The sequence below is a fragment of the Ambystoma mexicanum genome, chromosome 1q, assembly GCF_040938575.1.
Source record: "Ambystoma mexicanum isolate Mex_15411 chromosome 1q, UKY_AmexF1_1, whole genome shotgun sequence".
Lineage (NCBI taxonomy): Eukaryota > Metazoa > Chordata > Amphibia > Caudata > Ambystomatidae > Ambystoma > Ambystoma mexicanum.
In genome coordinates this window covers 1,160,300,439-1,160,322,493 of record NC_090922.1, presented here as the reverse complement: position 1 = coordinate 1,160,322,493, position 22,055 = coordinate 1,160,300,439, and the positions used below count along the sequence as shown (strand labels likewise).

The 22,055-nt window shown below is 51.0% G+C and overlaps 1 protein-coding gene across 2 annotated transcripts in view; it reads right to left on the bottom strand.

The window, feature by feature from the left end:
- Window positions 1-22,055, bottom strand: part of ERICH3 (glutamate rich 3) — a 728,475-nt gene that overhangs the window by 535,268 nt on the left and 171,152 nt on the right. For both annotated transcript variants that reach the window (XM_069641907.1, XM_069641908.1), the window contains exon 5: window positions 4,822-4,950. In XM_069641907.1, coding sequence (XP_069498008.1) covers window positions 4,822-4,950 — 129 coding nt within the window. The remainder of the gene's footprint in view (window positions 1-4,821; window positions 4,951-22,055) is intronic.

The following is a 22,055-nucleotide window of genomic DNA, read 5'->3' as shown; positions in this document are numbered from 1 at the left end:
TGAGATTCTTAATTATTATATCCAATACTGTAAATAAATAACTATGTAACCAGCTGCAGGGTAGTTCTCATGCAGTGTGCATGTGTGAACTTTATCTAACATGGCCGCCCCCATGGAAGAGCTTGAGCTCAAAGAGTTCCAGAGATGAGCAGGAATGGGGGCAGGGGGGATTAGCCATAAGAAATAGCATAGCAAGGGGCAGGGAATGAGAGGGATCAACAACACCTGATACACTGGTGTCCCTCCTCAAATGTAATTCTTGTGTACCCTTTGTCAGAAGCCCTTTTCCCTATGTATACATGATTCAGTATTTGAATGCAATAGTTTGGACTATTATAGTTGTCGCAAGCTACACCTAATAGCCCAAACTAAACAGGCATTGTTCTACACGCTATACAGATACAGGTCCGCCTTTCTTATGGAAGGTCTTTATAATTGTGCTTTTGATCAACACGATCAAAATCTGCATTTTATCTGCGCTGTATTTAATAATGAGAAACAATAGAAACTGCAGCTTGCATTTAATTCCTCAGTTTTTAATGTGTTCGGGTACGCATACACCATGTGAAAGCGCGCTTTACTCTAGCCCCGAGAGCATTCGGATGCGTCGTGAGTATTACACATTATCAGAGGGAATTGCACACTCCAAGGGAAAAAGCAAATGTTACTTAAAACATGATCAGCAATACCTTGAGTACGCAAGGCTTTTTCTGAGCGCTGCATTCCCGAGGAACCCTGCGCCGCAATCCAGCCTTTTACAGCTGTTAACAAGCGACACTTGCGGACTTAATAGTTAATGTAAACCGTTGAAGCTATGCCGCAAATAAAATATTTCTCAGCTGGCTTTCTGTGAGAGTTCTAAAGTGCCTAGTTCTGCTGATAACTCTACATATCATAACTATTTACAACGAGAAGTTTTAGGGAAATGTTTGGCTTAGCTTGTTTCTTGTTGTTGCTTGAGACTTTTGGGATTGAGGTATAAAATGACTTGAGCTTTTATGTCACACTTCATGCCAGAGACCAGTCTCTAAGCGTGGGACCGGGATTCGTACCTGTGATGCTCTGCATTGTCTTGATTCTAAGATAAAGGTGTTGGCCTGAAGCTAGACTCTTTGCTTTGGATTTCCTCTTTCTTCTTCGATTCTTTCACTCAGTTTAGGAAACTGTGACTTTCTCAATCAATGTCTTGGATGAAAGATAGTTTAGAATCTTCTTCGAGTTTGCACACTGCTTCGCTGATACACTTTCAGCCACTCAACTTTGAGATGGATTTCCATCATCTTCGAGAGGAATTGCCCTACCTCCAGGAATAAACCTGAGTTAAGGAAAATAACATCTGTTCTCAAACCCTATACACTCACTCCTAATCCAAACCGCCAACACTTCCCTTAAACCTTCTGTATCCCCTGGTCACAAAACTACCTCCCACTTTGTGAGTAATGTGAGCCAGTCTTTCGGGTTACCTTCATCCCCAGGACTTGACAGCTTATCCACCTGTACCTGGTAACCCATGTACCACCACTCCAGTACCCTTGCGTCATCTGACAGCTATCGGCAATCACACTCTTCAGACATAGTTACACCCCAGGTTTATTTCATGTTCTCCTCCAGATGAGGCTTTAGCTGCTCTCTTATTGTATTACTAGCATTTTCCTCAATTTCTCCCTTTTTACCACTTATCTGTGCTCCTTCAGCCAGTTACCAACAGCTCTGGAACACCCGTCCAGCCCAGTTCATTCACAACATACCCCAACTTTCCTCTTGCTGGTGTGCATTGCCCTTCTCTCCTTCCTCCAGGACACCTCTTCCTCATCCCATTGTGTTCCCTCCTCCTCCTCGCTTCTGTTGTTCCTGTCCCACTTTCCAACCTTTTCCTTCACTCTTCTTCCTTTCTGTCCCTCTAGCTCTCCTTCCTCTCTCTCTCTCTCTCAATGTCTTTTGCACTCTACCTTTTCTCTGTAGGGATGTTCCTGCTCCTCCTCTCCTTTTTTCTGTCATGAGGTTTATCCTTCTCCCTTCTTTCACTCTTGATGCCTCTCTTTCGCTTCTCCCTCTCATTGCTCCTCCTTCTCTCTCTGCAGTTCTCCTCTAACTTGCTCTCTAATGTGTCTTTCCCTGAGTTACTCTTTCTCTCTGTCTCTCTCTCTTACTTGCTAAATGTTCCTCGTCCACCTCTCCTTGATTTCTCCAATGTACCACTCTAACCTTTCCATCCCCTTTCTCCATCTCTCCTCTCATTCAGTGTTTGCTATCCAAAATTCTAACTCCCAAACTTCTAGTTTGTTCCCGGTCCCTTAAGGATCCTTCCAAGGATGGCAGCTGGGCTTCCAAGTGGAAACACTGGGACTGTGTGGTGATCTGAAGTGGGAACCCTGGTGTGTGATCTGCTGATTGAACTAACAGTTCCTCAGAAGAGTACACTTGGATTTTGGATAGCAATGTGGCTCGTTGCACTGAAATCGCAAAAGGGTGGTCCACTATCTTAGAGTCATGAAGTCTCGCTGAAGTCCGGGTGGGGGAATCTGATATGTACCACTGCTCGGCTTCTCAGTATGGGTGTTCTGAGGTCCACAGTATGAACCACCAGGCTCCTTCTGCCAGCACAGGGATACTTCATGGCATGCTCCATAGACCAGGTTACATGCTTGTCACATGAATGTATTCAGGATCTGCTGGATACAATGTGGGGCTTGTGGCAATCTGCAAGCAGGGATTTGCAAGAAAAACGTCTCAGGGCAGACACTTCACCACCTCCAAATTCTTAGTAGAACCTCTGCTGAGGGATCACAGGAAAGGTTCTTGGTGGACATAAAGGGGTGTAGAAGAGGCTAGGTATAGGTGGAGGCCATGGGGGATCCCCACATACTATGATGCTGGTCCAGGGTGCAGTATCAGGCACAACCTCCAACCCAGCGGCCCATCCCCTGCCCTCCCAAAAGTGGCCTCATCAAAAATCACACATCTACTGATTGTTTAACTTAAATAGGGTGATTGTTTAACTTAAATAGGGTGATTGAACATCTTACTCATCTGGCTTGTACCGTAGTCATAAGTAATACTTGATTTATATTTTGGACCGCTGTGCTATGTTATGCAGGTTGTGCTGGGTTATGCTTGGTATGCAATGCTTTGCTGCATATATGAGTTAATGAGGGCTGTGTTATGCACTTTGTGCTTTGGTATGCAATGCTTTGCTGCATATATGAGTTAATGAGGGCTGTGTTATGCACTGTGTGCTGGGTTGTGCTTTGGTATGCAATGCTTTGCTGCATATATGAGTTAATGAGGGCTGTGTTATGCACTTTGTGCTGGGGTGTGCTTTGGTATGCAATGCTTTGCTGCATATATGAGTTAATGAGGGCTGTGTTATGCACTTTGTGCTGGGGTGTGCTTTGGTATGCAATGCTTTGCTGCATATATGAGTTAATGAGGGCTGTGTTATGCACTTTGTGCTGGGTTGTGCTTTGGTATGCAATGCTTTGCTGCATATATGAGTTAATGAGGGCTGTGTTATGCACTGTGTGCTGGGTTGTGCTTTGGTATGCAATGCTTTGCTGCATATATGAGTTAATGAGGGCTGTGATGTGCACTTTGTGCTGGGGTGTGCTTTGGTATGCAATGCTTTGCTGCATATATGAGTTAATGAGGGCTGTGTTATGCACTTTGTGCTGGGTTGTGCTTTGGTATGCAATGCTTTGCTGCATATATGAGTTAATGAGGGCTGTGTTATGCACTGTGTGCTGGGTTGTGCTTTGGTATGCAATGCCTTGCTGCATACATGAGTTAATGGGGGATGTGTTATGCACTTTGTGCTGGGTTGTGCTTTGGTATGCAATGCTTTGCTGCATACATGAGTTAATGGGGGATGTGTTATGCACTTTGTGCTGGGTTGTGCTTTGGTATGCAATGCTTTGCTGCATACATGAGTTAATGAGGGCTGCGTTATGCACTTTGTGCTGGGTTGTGCTTTGGTATGCAATGCTTTGCTGCATATATGAGTTAATGAGGGCTGCGTTATGCACTGTGTGCTGGGTTGTGCTTTGGTATGCAATGCTTTGCTGCATATATGAGTTAATGGGGGGCATTTCGGGGCTCTGGAAGAAGGTACATTTCGAGAAACAGAACTTGAGAAAATAATAACCTGGAAGCATTGTGCAGTAAAGTCGGAAGCAAAACAAAAAGATAAATATGGTCTCAAGAGAGTGCACCCCCAATTATCAGTCCACTAAAGAGAATGCTTTTGCAAGCATTTTGAATGCAATGTGATTTTTTAAACAAATTTAGTTCAGAACTGACATATGGTTTGCACTTTAGGATATACACATTTGAAACAAAAAAATAAGCATTTTGGGGACATTTGTTTTTCTCAATTCGATCGAAAAACATTTGTTTACGGGATCTTCAAAAGGCTCCAAAATGAGGGGCTATTAAAAACTCCTTGTAACATACTTCTGCATTCTTGTATCTACTGATTTATCCAGAGAAGGTTTCTGTTTCACTTGTAGGTGCCCATGAATTCTTATATACTGAAACTTCCAGGCTGTATCCTGCCGCATGGCAGAGTGGTGACCAGCAGGAATTAGCCTCGAACTAGAATCATAGCAGAGGGAATGGCCTAAGTTCACTCAACACTGACACGAGCTTGCTCTGCCCATCTCTTGGAATTGTCACCAGTCCCCTGAGAGAGTATCATTATAAAGTCGAACAGAACATACATACACATTTAAATATGCCCACACCTCTCAAGTGTGTTAAGTGTTTCCTTAATAAAGAATTCATAAAGAATATTTGGACCTCTTTTTTAGTGTGGGTAAAACTCACCGATTCTGAGCAATCCGATTGTTCTCCATCCCGTAAATTGTTGCGACCGAAGCTGCTTTTGGGGCCAGTTGGTGGACGTGGAGAAAACAACGGTAATGCGTCTTCCTCAAGTCTTTTTGGACGGTCCACCTAAAACATGGCAAGACTTTTTTTCAGCACTTCACATGGCAATAGTGACAATGATACATTAAATGAATCCTCTGCTATACAAAATGCTATTTTACTTCCTTTGACTAGTAGAATAGTTATCTCCCACTGACCCAATGAATTAGTCATTCTTCTGCACTGTGATGCACTCAATCATTTCTTTATTATGGGTCACTTTAACCTTTGTGTGATGTGAATTGTCCATCTGACACCTCTGTCATGAGCCACACTGGCTGCTGCCGCTGCCTTTCTCCCTATGCATTCATGCGCTTGGTTTGATATTCACTTTAGTTGCATACCTATTGATTCTGGACATTACCCTGGTCTGCCAGAATGAGCACTACATTATGGGAGTCTTTACGAGTTTGGTGGTATACGGTAAAAGTGGCAGTAACGGAATTACTGCCACATTTACCGTTCCACCGACTTATGATTTGGTGGTAATACCAGTGGCTGTAATTCCGCGACTACAGTTGGCATAAGTACCGTTGGTGGAAAAATACATTACCGTTGGCAGAATTACAGCACAGAACACGAAAGCTGTATTACCGTCACAATACAAGTTGGGACATGGCAGTAATACTGCCAAAATTGGGTGGAAATACAGCCAAAAACACAGAGTAGTTACATCCACCTTTGAGGTGGAGGTAAATGCAGACAGGTGCCACAAATGAAGCCACAGGTGAGTGCTACATAAGCTACTGCGACTTGCCGTTGCGACCCGAGATTCACAGCTTCTCACGCTGCACCTGGACCTAAAGAACCAGGAAAATCGGCACAGGGCGCAGAGCGGAGCAGTATACGCCATGGAAGGCGAGTGCCCATACCCTGGACTCCGACCTTTCAGCACTCTGTGACCATGCTGCACGGTATGTCACAGCCAACCTTTTCAATTGTGCTTGGACAGGTGCTGGAAGCTCTCCTGCGCCAAATGTCACGGTATATCTCTCTGCCCACCATCCCCTGAAGGCATGGTTTTATGCTGTGGTACACATGCCAAGTGTCATTGTAGCCCTGGACTGAACCCATGTGGCATTGGTGGCCCCCAGGCACTTGGAGCAGTGTAACGCAGATGGAAGTACTACCACTCACTGAACGTCCAGGTGACCTGCGATCCAGACCACCATGACACACTGCTGTGCAAGCTTCCCTTGTTCAACCCATAACGCCATGGTCCTACGCAATAGTACACTGCCTGGATACATGTAGAGGCACAGAGGACAACAGACGTGGATAGTGGGTGAGTTCAAGTGCCAGCACACAATGTCAATGTGCTGCATTACAGAAAATCAGAGTGAAGTGTTGGGGGCTGCATAGGCACTACAGCAAAATGCATGCACTGACAATGCATGCGATGTACATGCAGTACCTGCCCTCTTACCGCAAAAAATTATAGTCTACAACCCACAGGACTAGGGCATGACGGAAAATACTGTATGGATATGCATATGCACATTTGCACAACAGCCTACCAACACACACACAGGTACCACAATGGAACATGATACATCCCTAATAATTGGACCACAAAGTGCACAAAGTGCAGCATAGCACCAAAGAACAGTAACACTGGCAGTTATTCAGCCAGGTACTCCGCTACATGACACCATCATGGAAGTGACGCAGACACCAGGAACCCACTGAGGTTCAACTAACCAAACATCAGGGCACATGCATGATAGCAACGTACAGGCCCAAAACATGCACCATGTCATCTTGCCATAACAATCACAGTCCTTGAAAAAGGCAACTGCTGCCAGTGAGCTGGATGCATGGGGTAATATAATGCTAATACTGCTAGATTCCACACACACATACTGTGATAGCAAAGCCTTTGGTCAGGTGCGATGAGACTCATAAAATCACAGAATGTCCACCAATATGCTGTAGTAAATGGCAATAAATCCACAATGCACTGTGACTGACACCTTTGACCTTTCTCCTTGCAGGTGACTCTGGATACCCCCAGCTGCTGTGGCTTATGTTACCTGCACAGGATCCACAGACGCCACAGGAGGTGGCCTACAATGAGGCACACAGCAGGACCAGGCTCTGTACTAAGTGGAACTTCAGCCTTCGGAAAGCCTGTTTTTGCTGCCTACACCGTACCAGATGGTCACTCATGTACAGGCCTGAAAAGGTTGGCAAAGCTGTGCTGGTCTGTGCCATGCTGCACAATATGTACTTCAGGTAGACTGTCCATCTACCCCCCTGTAGGACATGCCACCCACTGAGGAGGCGGATACACTGCGTGTGGCTGACGCAGTTGCACGCAGTGGCCAGGATATATGATAGTTTATTTATATAGCGCCTATCCACAATGTGTTTCAAAGTACTTCAAGGCAAGGGAGGGAACAAGGGAAAATACGACGACATTCTTACAGGCCATGAACAGTAAGGATGTGAAATTAACTATCATACTCGGCCTGACGAGATTTCAGATAGTGCAAGAGCTAAGACATAGATAAGGAAGGGAGGGGGAGAGTGGGAAGGAAATGGAACAGACATGCGAATACCGTACTAGGCCTGGCGATATTTCTGGTAGAGCCAGAGAAAAACAAAAGGTGAGGGAGAGGGGTGCAGAAAGGGAGGGGAGGAACAAAACAGGCGACTATCGTACTAGGCCTGACAACGTTTCAGATAGTGCTGGAGGGAGGGGGGGGTCAGTAAGGGGATGGGGGAGCGACAGACGAGGTTGCCGTCATACTAGGTCCAGGGACAATTGTGATAGAGTAAGTACATAGAAGAAAGTAAGGGGCGGAGAGGAGGAGATAGGAAATGGGAGAGGGGAGGGGAGGAGAGAACAGAGTAAGCAGTCAAAAAGAGTGGAGAAGCAAGAGGGGAGAGCGAATACAATTGCACAAGTCAGTATTAACACATAATGTTGCAAGCTAGGATACAAGATGAAGATGGGAACCGCATGATTCATGGCCACCATGAGTACTAGATGCAAAGGAAGTCCAGCATGAGAGTTGAGAAAGGGTGACTCACTGTGAATCAAAGAAGTCCATAAGGAACAAGTTACTTACCTGTAACTGTTGTTCTCCAGCATGGGTCTGGCATGGATTCACATGCTCATGAATATTCCCCGTCGTCAGGCTGGGAATCCTCGGTAAAGAAAAAACCAGTATAAGTTTCGTTTCTGATCTGACTTTCGTAGTAATAACCAATCACTGGTCTCTGCGTCATACTGACCACAGCCAATGACTGCCCTCTACCTAAGCCCCGCCTCTGGCAGCCATCTTCAGATTTGGAAGCACGTGAAGTGGCAGTATGACCAAGTGAAGAGCCGCAGAGGGGTAGGCGGGAGGGTTCGCATGTGAATCCATGCCAGACCCATGCTGGAGAACAACAGTTACAGGTAAGTAACTTGTTCCTTCTCCAGCATGGGGTCTGGCATGGATTCACATGCTCATGAATAAAGAATACATAGCAGTACACACATGCACAACCACGGGAGGTGGCAAAGGCTCAACATTAAGCATTACATCAAACTCAACATTAAGCATCTTACCTCCTCACCAGGCTCACCTCAGGCGAACAGGTTGCGCAGCACTGCTTGGCCGACCCTGGACTCCTCCCTGGAATCCCGGTCGACGCAGTAGAACTTCGTGAAGGTGTGCGTCGACCTCCACGTAGCAGCCCTGCATATGTCCAGCAGGGGCACACCAGATAGGAACGCCGTGGTAGCTGCGATTGCTCTGGTGGAATGGGCTCTCAGACGGCCAGGCAGCGGTCGGTTTGCCAACCGGTGACAGTACATGATACAGCCGGAGAGCCATCTGGAAATGGAAGCCTTCGAGAGAGCCTTCCCCTGATTGACAGGTCCAAAGTTCACAAAGAGTTGTGACGTCTTCCGAAAGCACTTTGTGCGGTCCACGTAGAACTTCAGCGCTCTAGCCACATCCAGCGAGTGCAAAGTCCTCTCAGCCGGCGACGAAGGCGACGGGAAGAACACAGGCAACACCAAGGGTTCGTTGAGATGGAAGTCCGACGTTACCTTGGGCATGAAGGAGGGGTGCGTCCTGAGCACTACCCTCGTGCCGTGAAAAGTCAAGTACGGGGCCTTACAGGAAAGGGCCTGGATCTCTCCCACTCGTCGTGCGGAGGTGATGGCCACAAGGAACGCTGTTTTCCACGACAGAAATTTCAAAAGAGCCGAGTGCAGAGGCTCGAACGGAGGTCCCATGAGCTTGGTCAGCACCACGTTGAGCTCCCACGCCGGGGCCGGAGCCTTCACCGGTGGGAACGATCTGAACAGTCCCTTCATGAACTCCTTCACCAGACGATGAGACCACAAGGATGTCCGCCCCGTGGTTCTGGTGTATCGGGAGATCGCAGCAAGATGAATCTTGATGGACGCGTGTGCCAGTCCAGCTTTGGCTAGCGTCAGCAGGTACGGCAGTACTTGGGGAGCCGTAATCCGTAGAGGGTTAACCTTCTGTGCGTGGCACCAGACAGAAAACCTCTTCCATTTGTGTCCGTAGCATTTAAGAGTCGAGGACGCCCTGGCCTTTGCAAGAACCGCTCTGCAATCGGCCGGTATGTCGTATCCTCCAAACTCTAGCGCTGCAGGAGCCAGGCCTGCAAGTTCAGCGATTTCGGGTCGTGGTGGAGGATGGCGCCTCCTTCCCTGGAGAGTAGATCCGCGTCCACCGGCAGCTTGATTGGCGGGGACGCTGACAAGTCCAGAAGGTCCGGGAACCATATCTGCCTCGGCCACGCAGGTGCGACGAGGATCATCCTGCACCGTGACCTCTTGAGCTGGTTGACGAGCCGGATTAGCAGTGGCAAAGGAGGGAACGCGTAGAGGAACAGGCCCTCCCAGGGGAACGAGAAAGCTCGCCCATGCTCCTCGCCTGGGGAAACCTGCTGGCGAACCTCCGGCACTTGGAGTTCGTCACCGTCGCGAACAGGTCGATCTGGGGTGTGCCCCACCGTCGGAAGAGGCGATCCGCTAGATCCTGCCGTAGCTCCCACTCGTGGCACGAGCGCAGCTCCCTGCTGAGTGAGTCGGCAATGGTGTTTTTTATCCCTGCCAGATGAAACGGCACCAGAAATATCCTTTGGGCGACGGCCCAATGCCACAGGTCCTGCGCATCCTTGGACAGTGCTGGGGACCTGGTTCCGCCCTGTTTCCTGATGTAAAACATGGTGGTGGTGTTGTCTGTGAAGATCCTCACCACCTTTCCCTTGAGGGACGGGAGGAAGGACCTGAGGGCCCAAAACACTGCACGGAGCTCCAGGACGTTGATATGTAGGGATTTCTCCGTCGGGAGCCAAAGGCCTCTTGCGTGCAGATTTTCGGTGTGCGCTCCCCACCCTTCCAGGGAGGCATCCGTGGTCACTGTCTCTTGGTGGGCTGGGGTCTGGAAGTCCATGCCCACCGTCAAATGCGCGCGGGAGCCCCACCACCGGATCGCTCGTCGGAAACTCTCGTCGAGTGTGATCCTTTCCTCGAAGCTGCCCGTCGTTTGGATCCAGCGCGCGTCCAGGAACTCCTGCAACGGGCGCATCCGGAGCCTGCACATGGGAATGAGGTAGATGCAGGAAGACATCATTCCGAGGAGGGACTTGATGGACCTCACCTTGGCCGCGTCGGCCACCAACATCCGCTGCACCTTGCCCAGGATGGTCCTGGTCCTCTCCTCCGACGGGGAGGCCAGAAGGGACACTGTGTTGAGCCTCTCTCCCAGAAACAGAGCGTCTTGCGCGGGTACCAGGTGGGATTTGGCGTAGTTCACGGAGAATACCAGGTCCGTGAGAAGTTGGACGGTCCTTGCCGTGTGAACCACGGCGAGCTCCCTCGTCCTGGCTCGGATGAGCCAGTCGTCCAGGTAGGGGTAGACGTGGACCCCCTCGCGGCGCAGCTGCGCCGCCACCGGTGCGAGGCACTTGGTGAATACCCTGGGTGCCGACCGTAGTCCGAAGGGGAGGGCTTTGAACTGGTAATGACGCCCTTGGACCACAAACCTGAGGAATTTTCGGTGCCCCTTTAGGATGGGAATATGGAAGTAGGCATCCTCCAAATCCAACGATGACAGGAAGTCTCCTTCCTCCAGCTGACCCAGGACGTGCTGGAGGGTGACCATCCGGAACTTCTGCGCCTTGATGAACTTGTTCAGACGTCGCAGGTCCAGGATGGGGCGCCACCCCCCCGTCTTCTTCACGAGGAAGTATCTCGAGTAAACTCCGGAGCCCCAAAGCCTCTTTGGGACGAGTTCGATGGCGCCCTTCCTGAGCATCGCCTTTACCTCCAGGAGAAGTTGAGGGACGTGAAGTTCTTTCCTGGCCACGGGGGGGACGCGCGGACACCTTCTTTGAAACTCGAGCGCGTGGCCCCGGGCCAAGGCATCCAGCACCCAACGGTCGGTGGAGATGGACTCCCACACGCTGACGAAGCTCGCCAGCCGGCCTCCCACCGGGGTGCTTCGGTGGGGGCCCTACCCCACGGCCGGTTCAATCCTGCTTCGACGAGGCTTTGCCACCTTGACCTCCTTGGCGACGACGGCGGGGTCCGCTAGACTTGCCTCGTCCTCTGTAGGCCTCCTGAGACGACGAGCGGGCCGCTTGACGGTAGGTGGAGAAACCGCCGCCGGAACCTTTGGAGGCGCCCTTGCCTCCGCTGCTCCGAAAGGGCGTCCGTCGTTGTTGCAGAACTCCAAGGGCCCGGGCCGTCTCAGTGTCCGCTTTAATGGCCTGAAGGGAATCGTCCACTGTTTTCCCAAACAGGTTGTTCCCATCGAAGGGCAAGTCCAGGACTCTGGTCTGAACGTCTTGACGGAAGACGTTAGCCTTGAGCCATCCACGCCTCCTAAGGCAAACGCTGTTGCCCAACTGGCGGAACCCAGTGTCGGCGATGTCCGTCGCAACGGTAATGGCGTGGTCCGAAGCTACCTCACCTTCCTGCAGGATCTCCAGGGCGTCTGCCCTCTTGTCGTCCGGCAGGAAGTCCAGCAGGGGAGCCAGTTTGTACCAGAGCTCCCTGTCGTAGCGGGCCACGATAGCCAAGGCGTTGGCCACTTTAATCGTCGTCGCTGCAGACGAGATGACCCTGCGTCCCATACCGTCCAATTTCTTTCCCTCGCCGTCCAGTGGGGAAGTCGATGTGGAGGCCGCACCCCCCCCGCTTTCTTCCTGGCTGCCGCGGAGACAACGGAGTCCGGGGTAGGCTGCGCCCGGAGGCACAGGGGGGCCGCGTCCGGGACCCGGTACTTCTTATCGTACCGGTCTCTTCTAGCTGGCGTCGTGGAAGGGTTCTTGAGGAGGGTGAGGCCCTCATCCCAAATGTCGTCCAATAGAGGCACTGCGAGGACCGTCTTCCTCTTGGCCTCGCGCCGTTGATAAAGGAATCCTTCCTTTTTCTTCTCCTCAGGGCAGAGTTGGAAAAGCTTGGATGCCCTGGCAATCATGGAGTGGAACGATCCAATCTCGTCGGGTGGAGAAGCCCTGGTGGGAGGTGACGACGGTAGATCCTCGTTGTATACCTCGTCGTCCGTACCTGTCGCTGCCGTGTCAGTCCCCGTATCATCCCCTCGGGTGGACGGGGAGGAGGGCTGGACGGGGCGCGACGGTTGAAAAGGAGGTGGAGGGTGGATCCTTCTTTTCTTGGTAGGGGGAACACCAGAAGGTCCCGGTTCTGGGTCCCCCGACGGGAGAGGTTCCTCCGTCGGCAACGGTAGTCTCGTCCTTATCTCTGAGCATAAGGACTGTATAGCCAACAAAATGGCCGCCGAGTTGTCTTGCGGCGCTGGCAGAGGGGAATCCGACGGGCGATCAGGGGCCTCGTAGGTACCCTCGACGATGTCGTCGTCACCTGCGTCTGGATCCATCCCGACGGGCCGGTCTTCTTCCACGCCGAGGCCGTGGCTTAAGACCTCGACCAGCTCCTCCTCTGAGGTTGAAGCCGAATCTACGACGACGCCCTGCCCCCCCTTTTTCTTCCCCACGGGGGATTTCACGGGGGTCCTATCGATGGGCACAAAAGAGGATTCCCTCCGAGGTGGCAGGGAGACTCTGAGCCCCGAAGTCGCCACCACTGGTGTAACCTCCACAGGCTGAGCCAGGGCCGCCGCGACAGTTTCGATAGAGGGCTTGGCCGGATGGATTAAGGCCTTCACCACCTTAGGTGCGCTCACCGCCTTATCCTTGAGGGGGGGACACTACCTCGCTCCCCCTCCGCCTTCGAGCTCGACCGGGGCCTCTCCAGGAGCTTCGCCGGGTGCTCGGCCTTCCTCTTACCCGACCCAGAGCGTTGGCTCGTGGTTGATGGTACCGGGGAGGGTGCGCCCTGCCTGGCGCCCGTAGAGCCCGACCGTTCGGCGCTCCCGGCGCCAGTGGACTCGCGGTGCTTGGCCTTATGTTGGACCCCCGTCGCCGGGGCGTCCTCAAAGGTCTTAGAAGACCGCTCGGATTTCTTCCTCTTCTTCTCGCCGGACGGGCTCTTCCCTTCTAGCCAGTTGGCGAGACGTTGATGGCGGTCCTTCATGGTCCGCTCCGACATGTTGCCGCAAAACGCACAGTCCTTCTCCACGTGCGTCTTGTCCTCATGAAGGCAGTAAAGACAAAAAGAGTGTTCGTCCTCCTTGAAGACGTTCTGCAGCTGGCATCCAGGGCAGACCCTGAACAGCTTTCCGGGCGTCGAGCTTCCCTTCTCCTGGGCCATGACCGGGCCTGAGAAACTTCTGGAGTCCTCCAAAAGCGTAGCTCGACGAAATCTTCACCCTTGAGGGGCGCAGACGAATCCGACACGGGTCCCCGTTGATCGGATGGAGAGTCGGTGGAGCTTGAGGCTCTTTTGACCGAAAGAACGAATTTTTTGAGAAAAAACGTGAAAAAATAGCACTAACGCTCGAGAGCAATAGCACGAGGATCCCAACACATGAACGTGCGGTAAAAATCTGAAGATGGCTGCCAGAGGCGGGGCTTAGGTAGAGGGCAGTCATTGGCTGTGGTCAGTATGACGCAGAGACCAGTGATTGGTTATTACTACGAAAGTCAGATCAGAAACAAAACTGATACTGGTTTTTTCTTTACCGAGGATTCCCAGCCTGACGACGGGGAATATTCATGAGCATGTGAATCCATGCCAGACCCCATTCTGGAGAAAAGTAAAATCCAGCATTGGCCACAAGACAGTGATGGTGAAACCAGAATGCATCAGGACAGACTCCTGTGTGTGGGAAGAGGGGAGGGGCACAAGGGAACAACACGGGGGACCAGAGAGGATGGGGATGGCCTGTGGGGACAGAGGGTGTAAACGCATGTTGGTGCATGCTTACCTGCTGTTTTAGCAGGGGGTCAGACCCTCGATCCTCCTGGTCCGAACAGGTCCAAACAGGAATTGCCCTTTTCTTTGACTGCCCTTCACTTTGGACACACAGGCGAGAGACGCCCTTGATCCAAGAGTTAAGAGCAGGAAGGAAGAGGCAGGGCTAGGAAGGTGGGTGGTTCTTAGGCCAGGTGACCTAGATCCACTTACACCTGCTCCCCAGCTGCAAAGGAAAAGAGGCTGGAGGGCTCCTTAAGTAGGGAAAAGAGCCGCAAGCAGGAAGGCACGAGGTAGGCGCAGCTTGCTAAGTGATGAAAAAGAGCAGTAAGCAGGAAGGCACCAGGTGGGTGGGGCTTAGGCCAGGTGACCTAGATCCACTTACACCTGCTCCCCAGCTCCAAAGGAAAAGAGGCTGGAGGGCTCCTTAAGTAGGGAAAAGAGTGGCAAGCAGGAAGGCACCAGGTGGGCGGGGATTAGGCCAGGTGACCTAGATCCACTTACACCTGCTCCCCAGCTGCAAAGGAGGTCAGAGCTGGACGAATGGTTCATCAGGAACTCATGGACAATTGTTTCTGAGCACATTTCTTTCAACATGCCATGCACACCTATATATATTGTAACAGTAAGGATTAAACACATGTACACAAAAATGAATGTCCTGCCATTGCTTAAGGTAAAATAATGTTTCATGTGAAATTGTGCAGACACCCAACACACCAATCCTTCCCGCCCCACAACACCATCCCCAACACATCCTCCTCCACCCCACAAAATACCCAAGCCATCCCCCACAACACCATCCCCAACAAATCTTCCCCCACCCCCACAAAACACCCTTATCCTCCCCCACAAAACCATCCCCAGCACACCCTCCCCCACAAAACCATCTGCAACACACCCTCCCGCCAAAACACCATCCCCAACACACCTTTGTGCCTGACAACAAACATCAAATCACTTTCGGGGCCCCTTCCTCTTACTGGTGTCCACCAGCACCTTTGGGTTTAGCATGTGTGCTGAGAAATGCCTTGGGGTGCTGCCCAACAAGCCCTCTGGGGGGGTGAAAGAGCTGGATTCTCCAGACTCGGGCCCCCGGATGTGCTGCATGGTCAGCTGCATGTTGGCCTGCATGGCCTCGGTGAAGGCTGAGATGCCTTTGGTGAGCTCATGCTTCCTCTGACTATAGACTGTTAGGGCGGCAGACGATGCAGCTGTCTGATATCAGTCGTCGTCCATGGGCCTGACAATCCTGTGGGCGGCACCCTGGACACAATCCCAGATGGCCTGGTGGTGTAGGATCTTTGCATCTGCTAGCACCTTGTGATGAATCCTGCGGATCCCTCACTGAAACCCTCCCTAAAGACCCGGGGTGGTGAGGAGATCCCGTGGGATGAGACACAGGGCCTCATTGCGAGTTATGCCGGTAAGGGAAAAATGATGCCGGTATGTAAATACCGGCATCATTTAACGTTCCGTAGCATTCTGACCCACAAACCCGGTATTAACGGCACCGTTATTTACGGTACCGCTAATAGCGGCATAGGCGCGTACACGCGCCTCCTCAGGTAGTAAATACCGGCATGCCAGTAATAGGGGGCAATCACAACCCACGCAAACATGCAAATACCGGCATCGCGAACACGGTAATAACGGGCTGCATGATGCCGAAAAAACAGGCATCGCGGACCACCCGCAAACAGCAACCAAGATACAAGGCAGCTGCCATAGGTGCACACAATCCCCACAGGTGGAGTCAAAGGAGACTGTGCCAGTATGAACTGAGCACACCCACACACCACAACCCCCCCCACAGGTGTAGGCAATGCAGAGTGGCCCAGTACAAAAGGAGCACACCTACACACCACACCCCTTCCTACACCAAAATGCTACCACTAGCATTTGCAATCATGGCGCAGGAGGACATGCCTATACTGCTACAACTACAGCAACAACAGCAACAACAACAACAGCAACGACAACTACAGCAGCAAGAACAGGCAGCACAGAGGAGACGCAGGAGGAGAAGCAGGGTGAGACAGGCCCAGCAATTACCACCAGCGCAGCCACCAGTGCCTCGTAGGCAGCCACCAATCCCTCGCACCAGACCCAGCCCATTCAACCTAACCCCTGAGCAGATCCACACCCTGTACGGGTTGGACCGTGACACCATCACCACCATAGTGGACATGATACACAACGACATTGCCAGCACATACAAATACGCACTGCCATCCCCCCACTACTGAAGGTGGTGTCTGTGCTACACTTCCTGGCCACAGGCACCTACCAACACACAGTGGGCCAGCTGCATGGCATTTCACAACCACTATTCTCACGCATGCTGAACCAAGTGCTCGATGCCCTCCTGAAGCACGCAAGCACCCACATATCCCTACCACGGACCGGCCAGGAGATAGCCGAAACCAAAGTAAGCTTCCATGCACTGGCCAGCATGCCCAATTGTGTTGGTGCCATCGACTGCACCCATGTGGAAATGGTAGTCCCCCATGCCATAGAGGCGGTGTACCGCAATCGCAAGCAATACCACTCCATCAATGTGCAAATGGTATGTGACTCCAGCAAAATCATCACCCATTGCTGCGCCAGATTTCCTGGATCCACACATGATGCCATGGTACTGCGCAACTCCACGCTACCCCGTCATATGGAGCGACATGCTGGACCACGTGCCTGGCTGCTCGGTGAGTTGCACAACAGGCCCATGGCCATGCTGTGGGGTACTCATGTGTGCAGATGCAGAAGGGGGGGATAGTTCACCAGGGTGGGAAAGGGGGGGTAGTTTACCAGGGTGGGAAAGGTGGGGTTAAAAGTACACCTGGGTGGCAATAGTCAGTGAGTGGAGAATGAATGCAGAGCTAAGCACTCCTCACCTGACACAGCCAAACGGAAAATGACACATCACTGGGCCACATATCACAAATAATGCAAATGGATGACAACAAGTAAGAGGCACAACCGGGGCACCATGGTGATGGCAAGCAATGCATGACTGAATAGGATGGCAACTGTGCCAATGCGGCCAGTGTGACCATGCAAAGTAAAGAGTACACAGCATGAATTGGAGGCTAAACATTGTTGCTCTGCCACAGCACATCTGCCTCAGCATGCATGATTACACCCTGCATCATCTATTCAACCCCATCCAGTGTTCCACTCCTCTTTCCAGTATACATCCCATATAGGTGACTATTTGGTACACGTACAGGGACATGTGCATGCTCACACCTAATAGCTGCTGCCATGACCGTGCTCCCTGAAGGTGTCAGTTCAGAGTGACACACACCTATTTGTATCTGCTTGCAGGTGATGGAGGATATCCCTTGAGGCCGTGGCTACTTACCCTTGTGCGGAACCCGCAGAACAGCCATGAAGAGGAGTACAATCGTGTGCACACTCGTACCCGTGTCGTGATTGAGCAGACCTTTGGCCTGTTGAAGGTGCGGTTCCGCTGCCTAAGCAGGTCTGGTGGGGCACTCCTATATAGGCCTGAGAAAGTGGCAAAGATCACCATGGCCTGTGTCATGCTGCACAACATTTGCGTCCGAAGGAATGTACCACTGCCACCTGACATTGACATGCATGGCCCGGGTGAGGATGAAGGGGATGGAGACGGAGGCGAAGGAGCCCCCCTGCCAGTACGTGATGCACGGGACGGCCATGCTGTACGCCAAGCACTAATTGACTAATACTTTTAAGACACAGGGAGCATGAATGACTTTTGTCAGTCAGACACTGGGCCAATGTGAAAATGCACAAAGAGAATGTTGTAATTTTGAGACTGAACACCGTAACACATTAAATGGATGCACACCAAAAATGACAATGTCCAGCCATGGATTGTTCTCCAGAAAACTTGTGTATTATATGAAAGTGCAAAACTGTGCCCACTCCCCCTCCCACGATCCCCCAACAAACTCCCTCACCCACCCCACAGACCCCAGTGAACAGCCCAACAAACTCCCTCACCCACCCCACAGATCCCAGATGTCCCCATGTGTGCAACAAACAGTGTTGCCTTCAACAATCCTACTCCTCACATTTCTTCCATTTTTCAAAAAGTCACTTTTTGGCGACTTTCGGGTCTGGGGGTGCCATGGCCATGCACCGTGCACTCCTGCGCGTTAAGCGCACGGGGCTTGATTGGACAGAGGTGGAAGGTGTTGACGTGGTCGAGGTGTCAATTGTCAATCCTCTGTCAGACCCATGGTGTGGCTGCTGCACTTGCCTGATGTTGGCTAGTAGGGCCTCGGTCAGTGACCCCATGCACTGCCTGAATGCAGACGTGGACGCCTCCAATGGCCGTGGCTATGGCCTTCATGGCCTCATTACCGGCAAGGACCTGTTGCCGCATTATCTGCAGCATCTCGTCTTGACGGGCCTCCACCCTTGCCAGATGGACCTCAAAGGGGGTTTCTGTCGCAGGTGGAGGGCTGGGTGGTGGAGGGCTGGGTGGTGGAGGGCTGGGTGGCGGAGGGCTGGGTGGTGGCAGGCACCTGCGTGGGGCCCTCGTCCTGGGCATTGTCGTCCTCAAATATGCCGATGTCCGAGTCCCCTAGGTGGGAGTCATGGAGACATGGGTCATCCAGGCTCTCTGTCTCTGCAGGGAGGAGGGGGGGCCAATGGGTGTTGGGCTGGGCGATCCTGAAAATTCTTCGGCCTCTTCAACCACCTCTGTGGACAGGACGTCTGTGGTGGCCGGCGGTACAGCTGGAACTGTCGCAGCAGGTGCCCCCTGCAGAGATGATGCCTTGCGTGGCACACTGGGAGTGGTCAGAGGAAATTTTTTGAAGGAGGGGGTTGCGGTGTCCCTGGTCCCCTTGCTTGCACTGGATGTGCCTGGCCCCCTGTCCTGGGTTCCACCTTCCTCATCGGTGCCTGGGGGATAGAAGAGATGCAGGTCATCAGTGAGATTGCCAAATGGCAGCTGTGATTTGTGGCAGTGTTATATCTTGATACATTCAGGCATGATTTCATTTCTGTTGTGTGGCATTTGGTGTACTGAGGGGACATGTTGGCAATGATTGAATGGCTGGTGGCAATGGATTGTCTAGGTGTGGGGGGACATGGGCATGGATGGGTTTACAGATTTCACGCAGCATGCGTGTGGTGCAGGGGGTGGCAATCAATATTCTGTTGGTGAGTTGATGTTGCCTTGGGTATGGAAATTGCCTTGCCTATTCTGACTCCCACCTCACTTGTGTCACATCATGTTTTGTTATAGGTGGATGTGATGGTTCACTCACCTTCCTCTGTTGTAGTAGCTGTGGATTCTGGATTGATGAATCCACTTGCAATCTCCTCCCATGTGGTGAGCTTAACAGGGGAGTGTGTGCCACCGCCTGTCGCCATTGCGGCCCTCCGGTTCTCCGCAAGGATCTTCCGCACACGGAGGCGGAGGTCGTCCCAGCGCTTTCTGCAATCCCGGACACTCCTTGGGGTAACCCCCACTGCTGTTACCCTTTGCGCAACCTCCTGCCACACCTGTTTTTTATGCGTTTGGGCCGCATGCTTCAGGTCCGTGCTTCGGATAATGTCAGCATGCTGTTGTAGGGTGTCCGCTAGCATTGTCAATTCTGTATCTGAGAAGCACTGCTTCCTCTTCCTTTGTTTGCTTTGTTTGCTTTTTCCGGTGGCCTTTGACATCCTGGTTCTGTTTTGGCACTCAACAACACGGGTGTAGTGGTAGTAATGGAGGATGGCAATGGATTGTGTTTTTAAAGATGGCCGCCGGCCCATTTCCCGTTCCTGCGCGATGACGTAATTTCCGGGTCTGTTTTTTGCGAACACGGTAATACCATGGTGGTATTACCGTGCCGGTATTTACGGGTTAGTGTGAGGCGGTAGCGCAATGGGCGGGCCCTGCGATGCCGGTATAGGGGGCTTGGAGGCCCTTTACCGGCATGGCGGTGTTGCCACTACCGGCATGAGGGAACGCGCGTGCTTGCGCACTCGTAATGACCCGCTATTAGCGGGTTCATACGTGCACGGACCCGCTCATTCCGCCATGCCGGTAATAAACACGGTTTTACCGGCATACTCGTAATGAGGCCTACAGTATTTGTCCTTTGGAAGGGAGAATTTTTCAAGGCTCCCAAAACAGGTAATTGCTTATTGTCCTTTTAATGTATCTGAACCACATAGAAGATCTGTGGCGCAAGTACCATAAAACCTGAGCCAGCCTTACCAATAGAAAGACACTTCAAGGTATTTCAGGATAAACACCCTCCTTATTCCCAAAGGTATAATGTAAATTAATCTAGAAATAGTGCCTTAAGTAAATTCCTCTGTAACAACACATTTCAACGGTTCATCTTTAAATGGCTTTAAGGGAATACACCTACCCTTAAAATCAAGCAGTTAACTAAAATAACTAATTTTGTTGTTGGGGGGGCTATTAATCCCATAATCCCATGAGTACTGGGACGAAGAAGATGGCTGACAAGGCATGCTGTAGCAGTAGTCAGGCAATTAAGCCTAATAGTGTTAGTGCACTTAATTTCCTTCAAACATTTATCAATTTATACAGTCTTAAATCGCTAGTTAGACTAACTTACAGGTGCTCCTTGTTAAATCCGTGCTACCGGATCCAGTAAGTGAGAGACGAGTAAGTACCTCGAAAGGAAACGAGGTACAAACAAGGGTACACACTTCAGCTAAACAGTTGTTATAGTTCTTAGGTATTCACAACAAACTTAAAAGTGTTTTTTCACAAAATGTTTTATTTACAAGTTTCAAAATCAATAGAAATGTATAAAGGTTTAGACTGGTTTCTCATACGTCAATTATTTATACACAGCAATTACTGACATTACTCTGTATATAGTTCAACAATAAATTCCCTTCTTTACATTACCAAGTGTTAGATATAAGGCCAAATAATTCTTTTCATAAAACATATACATTTCAAAACATATAGCCGATTTAAGTATTAGTAATCCTGATATCTTGATAGGAGTTGTTAAGGTTTGTATGGACTGCGGTCCACCTATTTGCTACTACACGTTTCAGGCTCACTGGCCCTTCTTTAGGTATAGATATGGAACAAGTTACTTACCTGTAACTTTTGTTCTCCAGCATGGGTCTGGCATGAAACACTTGTGTATAGGCGCGTTATAAATGCCATATATCATATCATATCATATCATATCATATCATATCATATCATGCTCATGAATATTCCCTGTCAGGCTGGGAATCCTTGGTAAAGAAAAAATCAGTTTCAGTTTCACTTCTGAACTGTCTTTCTCCTAACAACCAATCACTGATCTCTGGGTCATACTGCCCCCAGCCAATGACTGCCCTCTACCTAAGCCCCTCCTCTGGCAGCCTACTTCAGATTTGGTAGCACATAAAGTGGCAGTAGGACCAAGAGAAGAGCCGCAGAGGGGTAGGCGGGAGGGTTTGCATGTGAATCCATGCCAGACCCATGCTGGAGAACAACAGTCACAAGTAAGTAACTTGTTCCTTCTCCAGCATGGGGTCTGGCATGGATTTACATGCTCATGAATAAAGAATACATAGCAGTACACACATGCACAACCACGGGAGGTGGCAAGGCTCAACATTAAGCAATTCAACATCAAGCATCTCTTACCTCCTCACCAGGCTCACCTTCAAGCGAACAGGTTGCGCAGCACTGCTTGGCCAACTCTGGACTCCTCCCTGGAATCCCGGTCGACGCAGTAGAATCTCGTGATGGTGTGTGTCGACCTCCACATAGCAGCCCTGCAGATGTCCAGCAGGGGCACACCAGACAGGAACGCCGTAGTTGCAGCAATCACTCTGGTCGAATGGG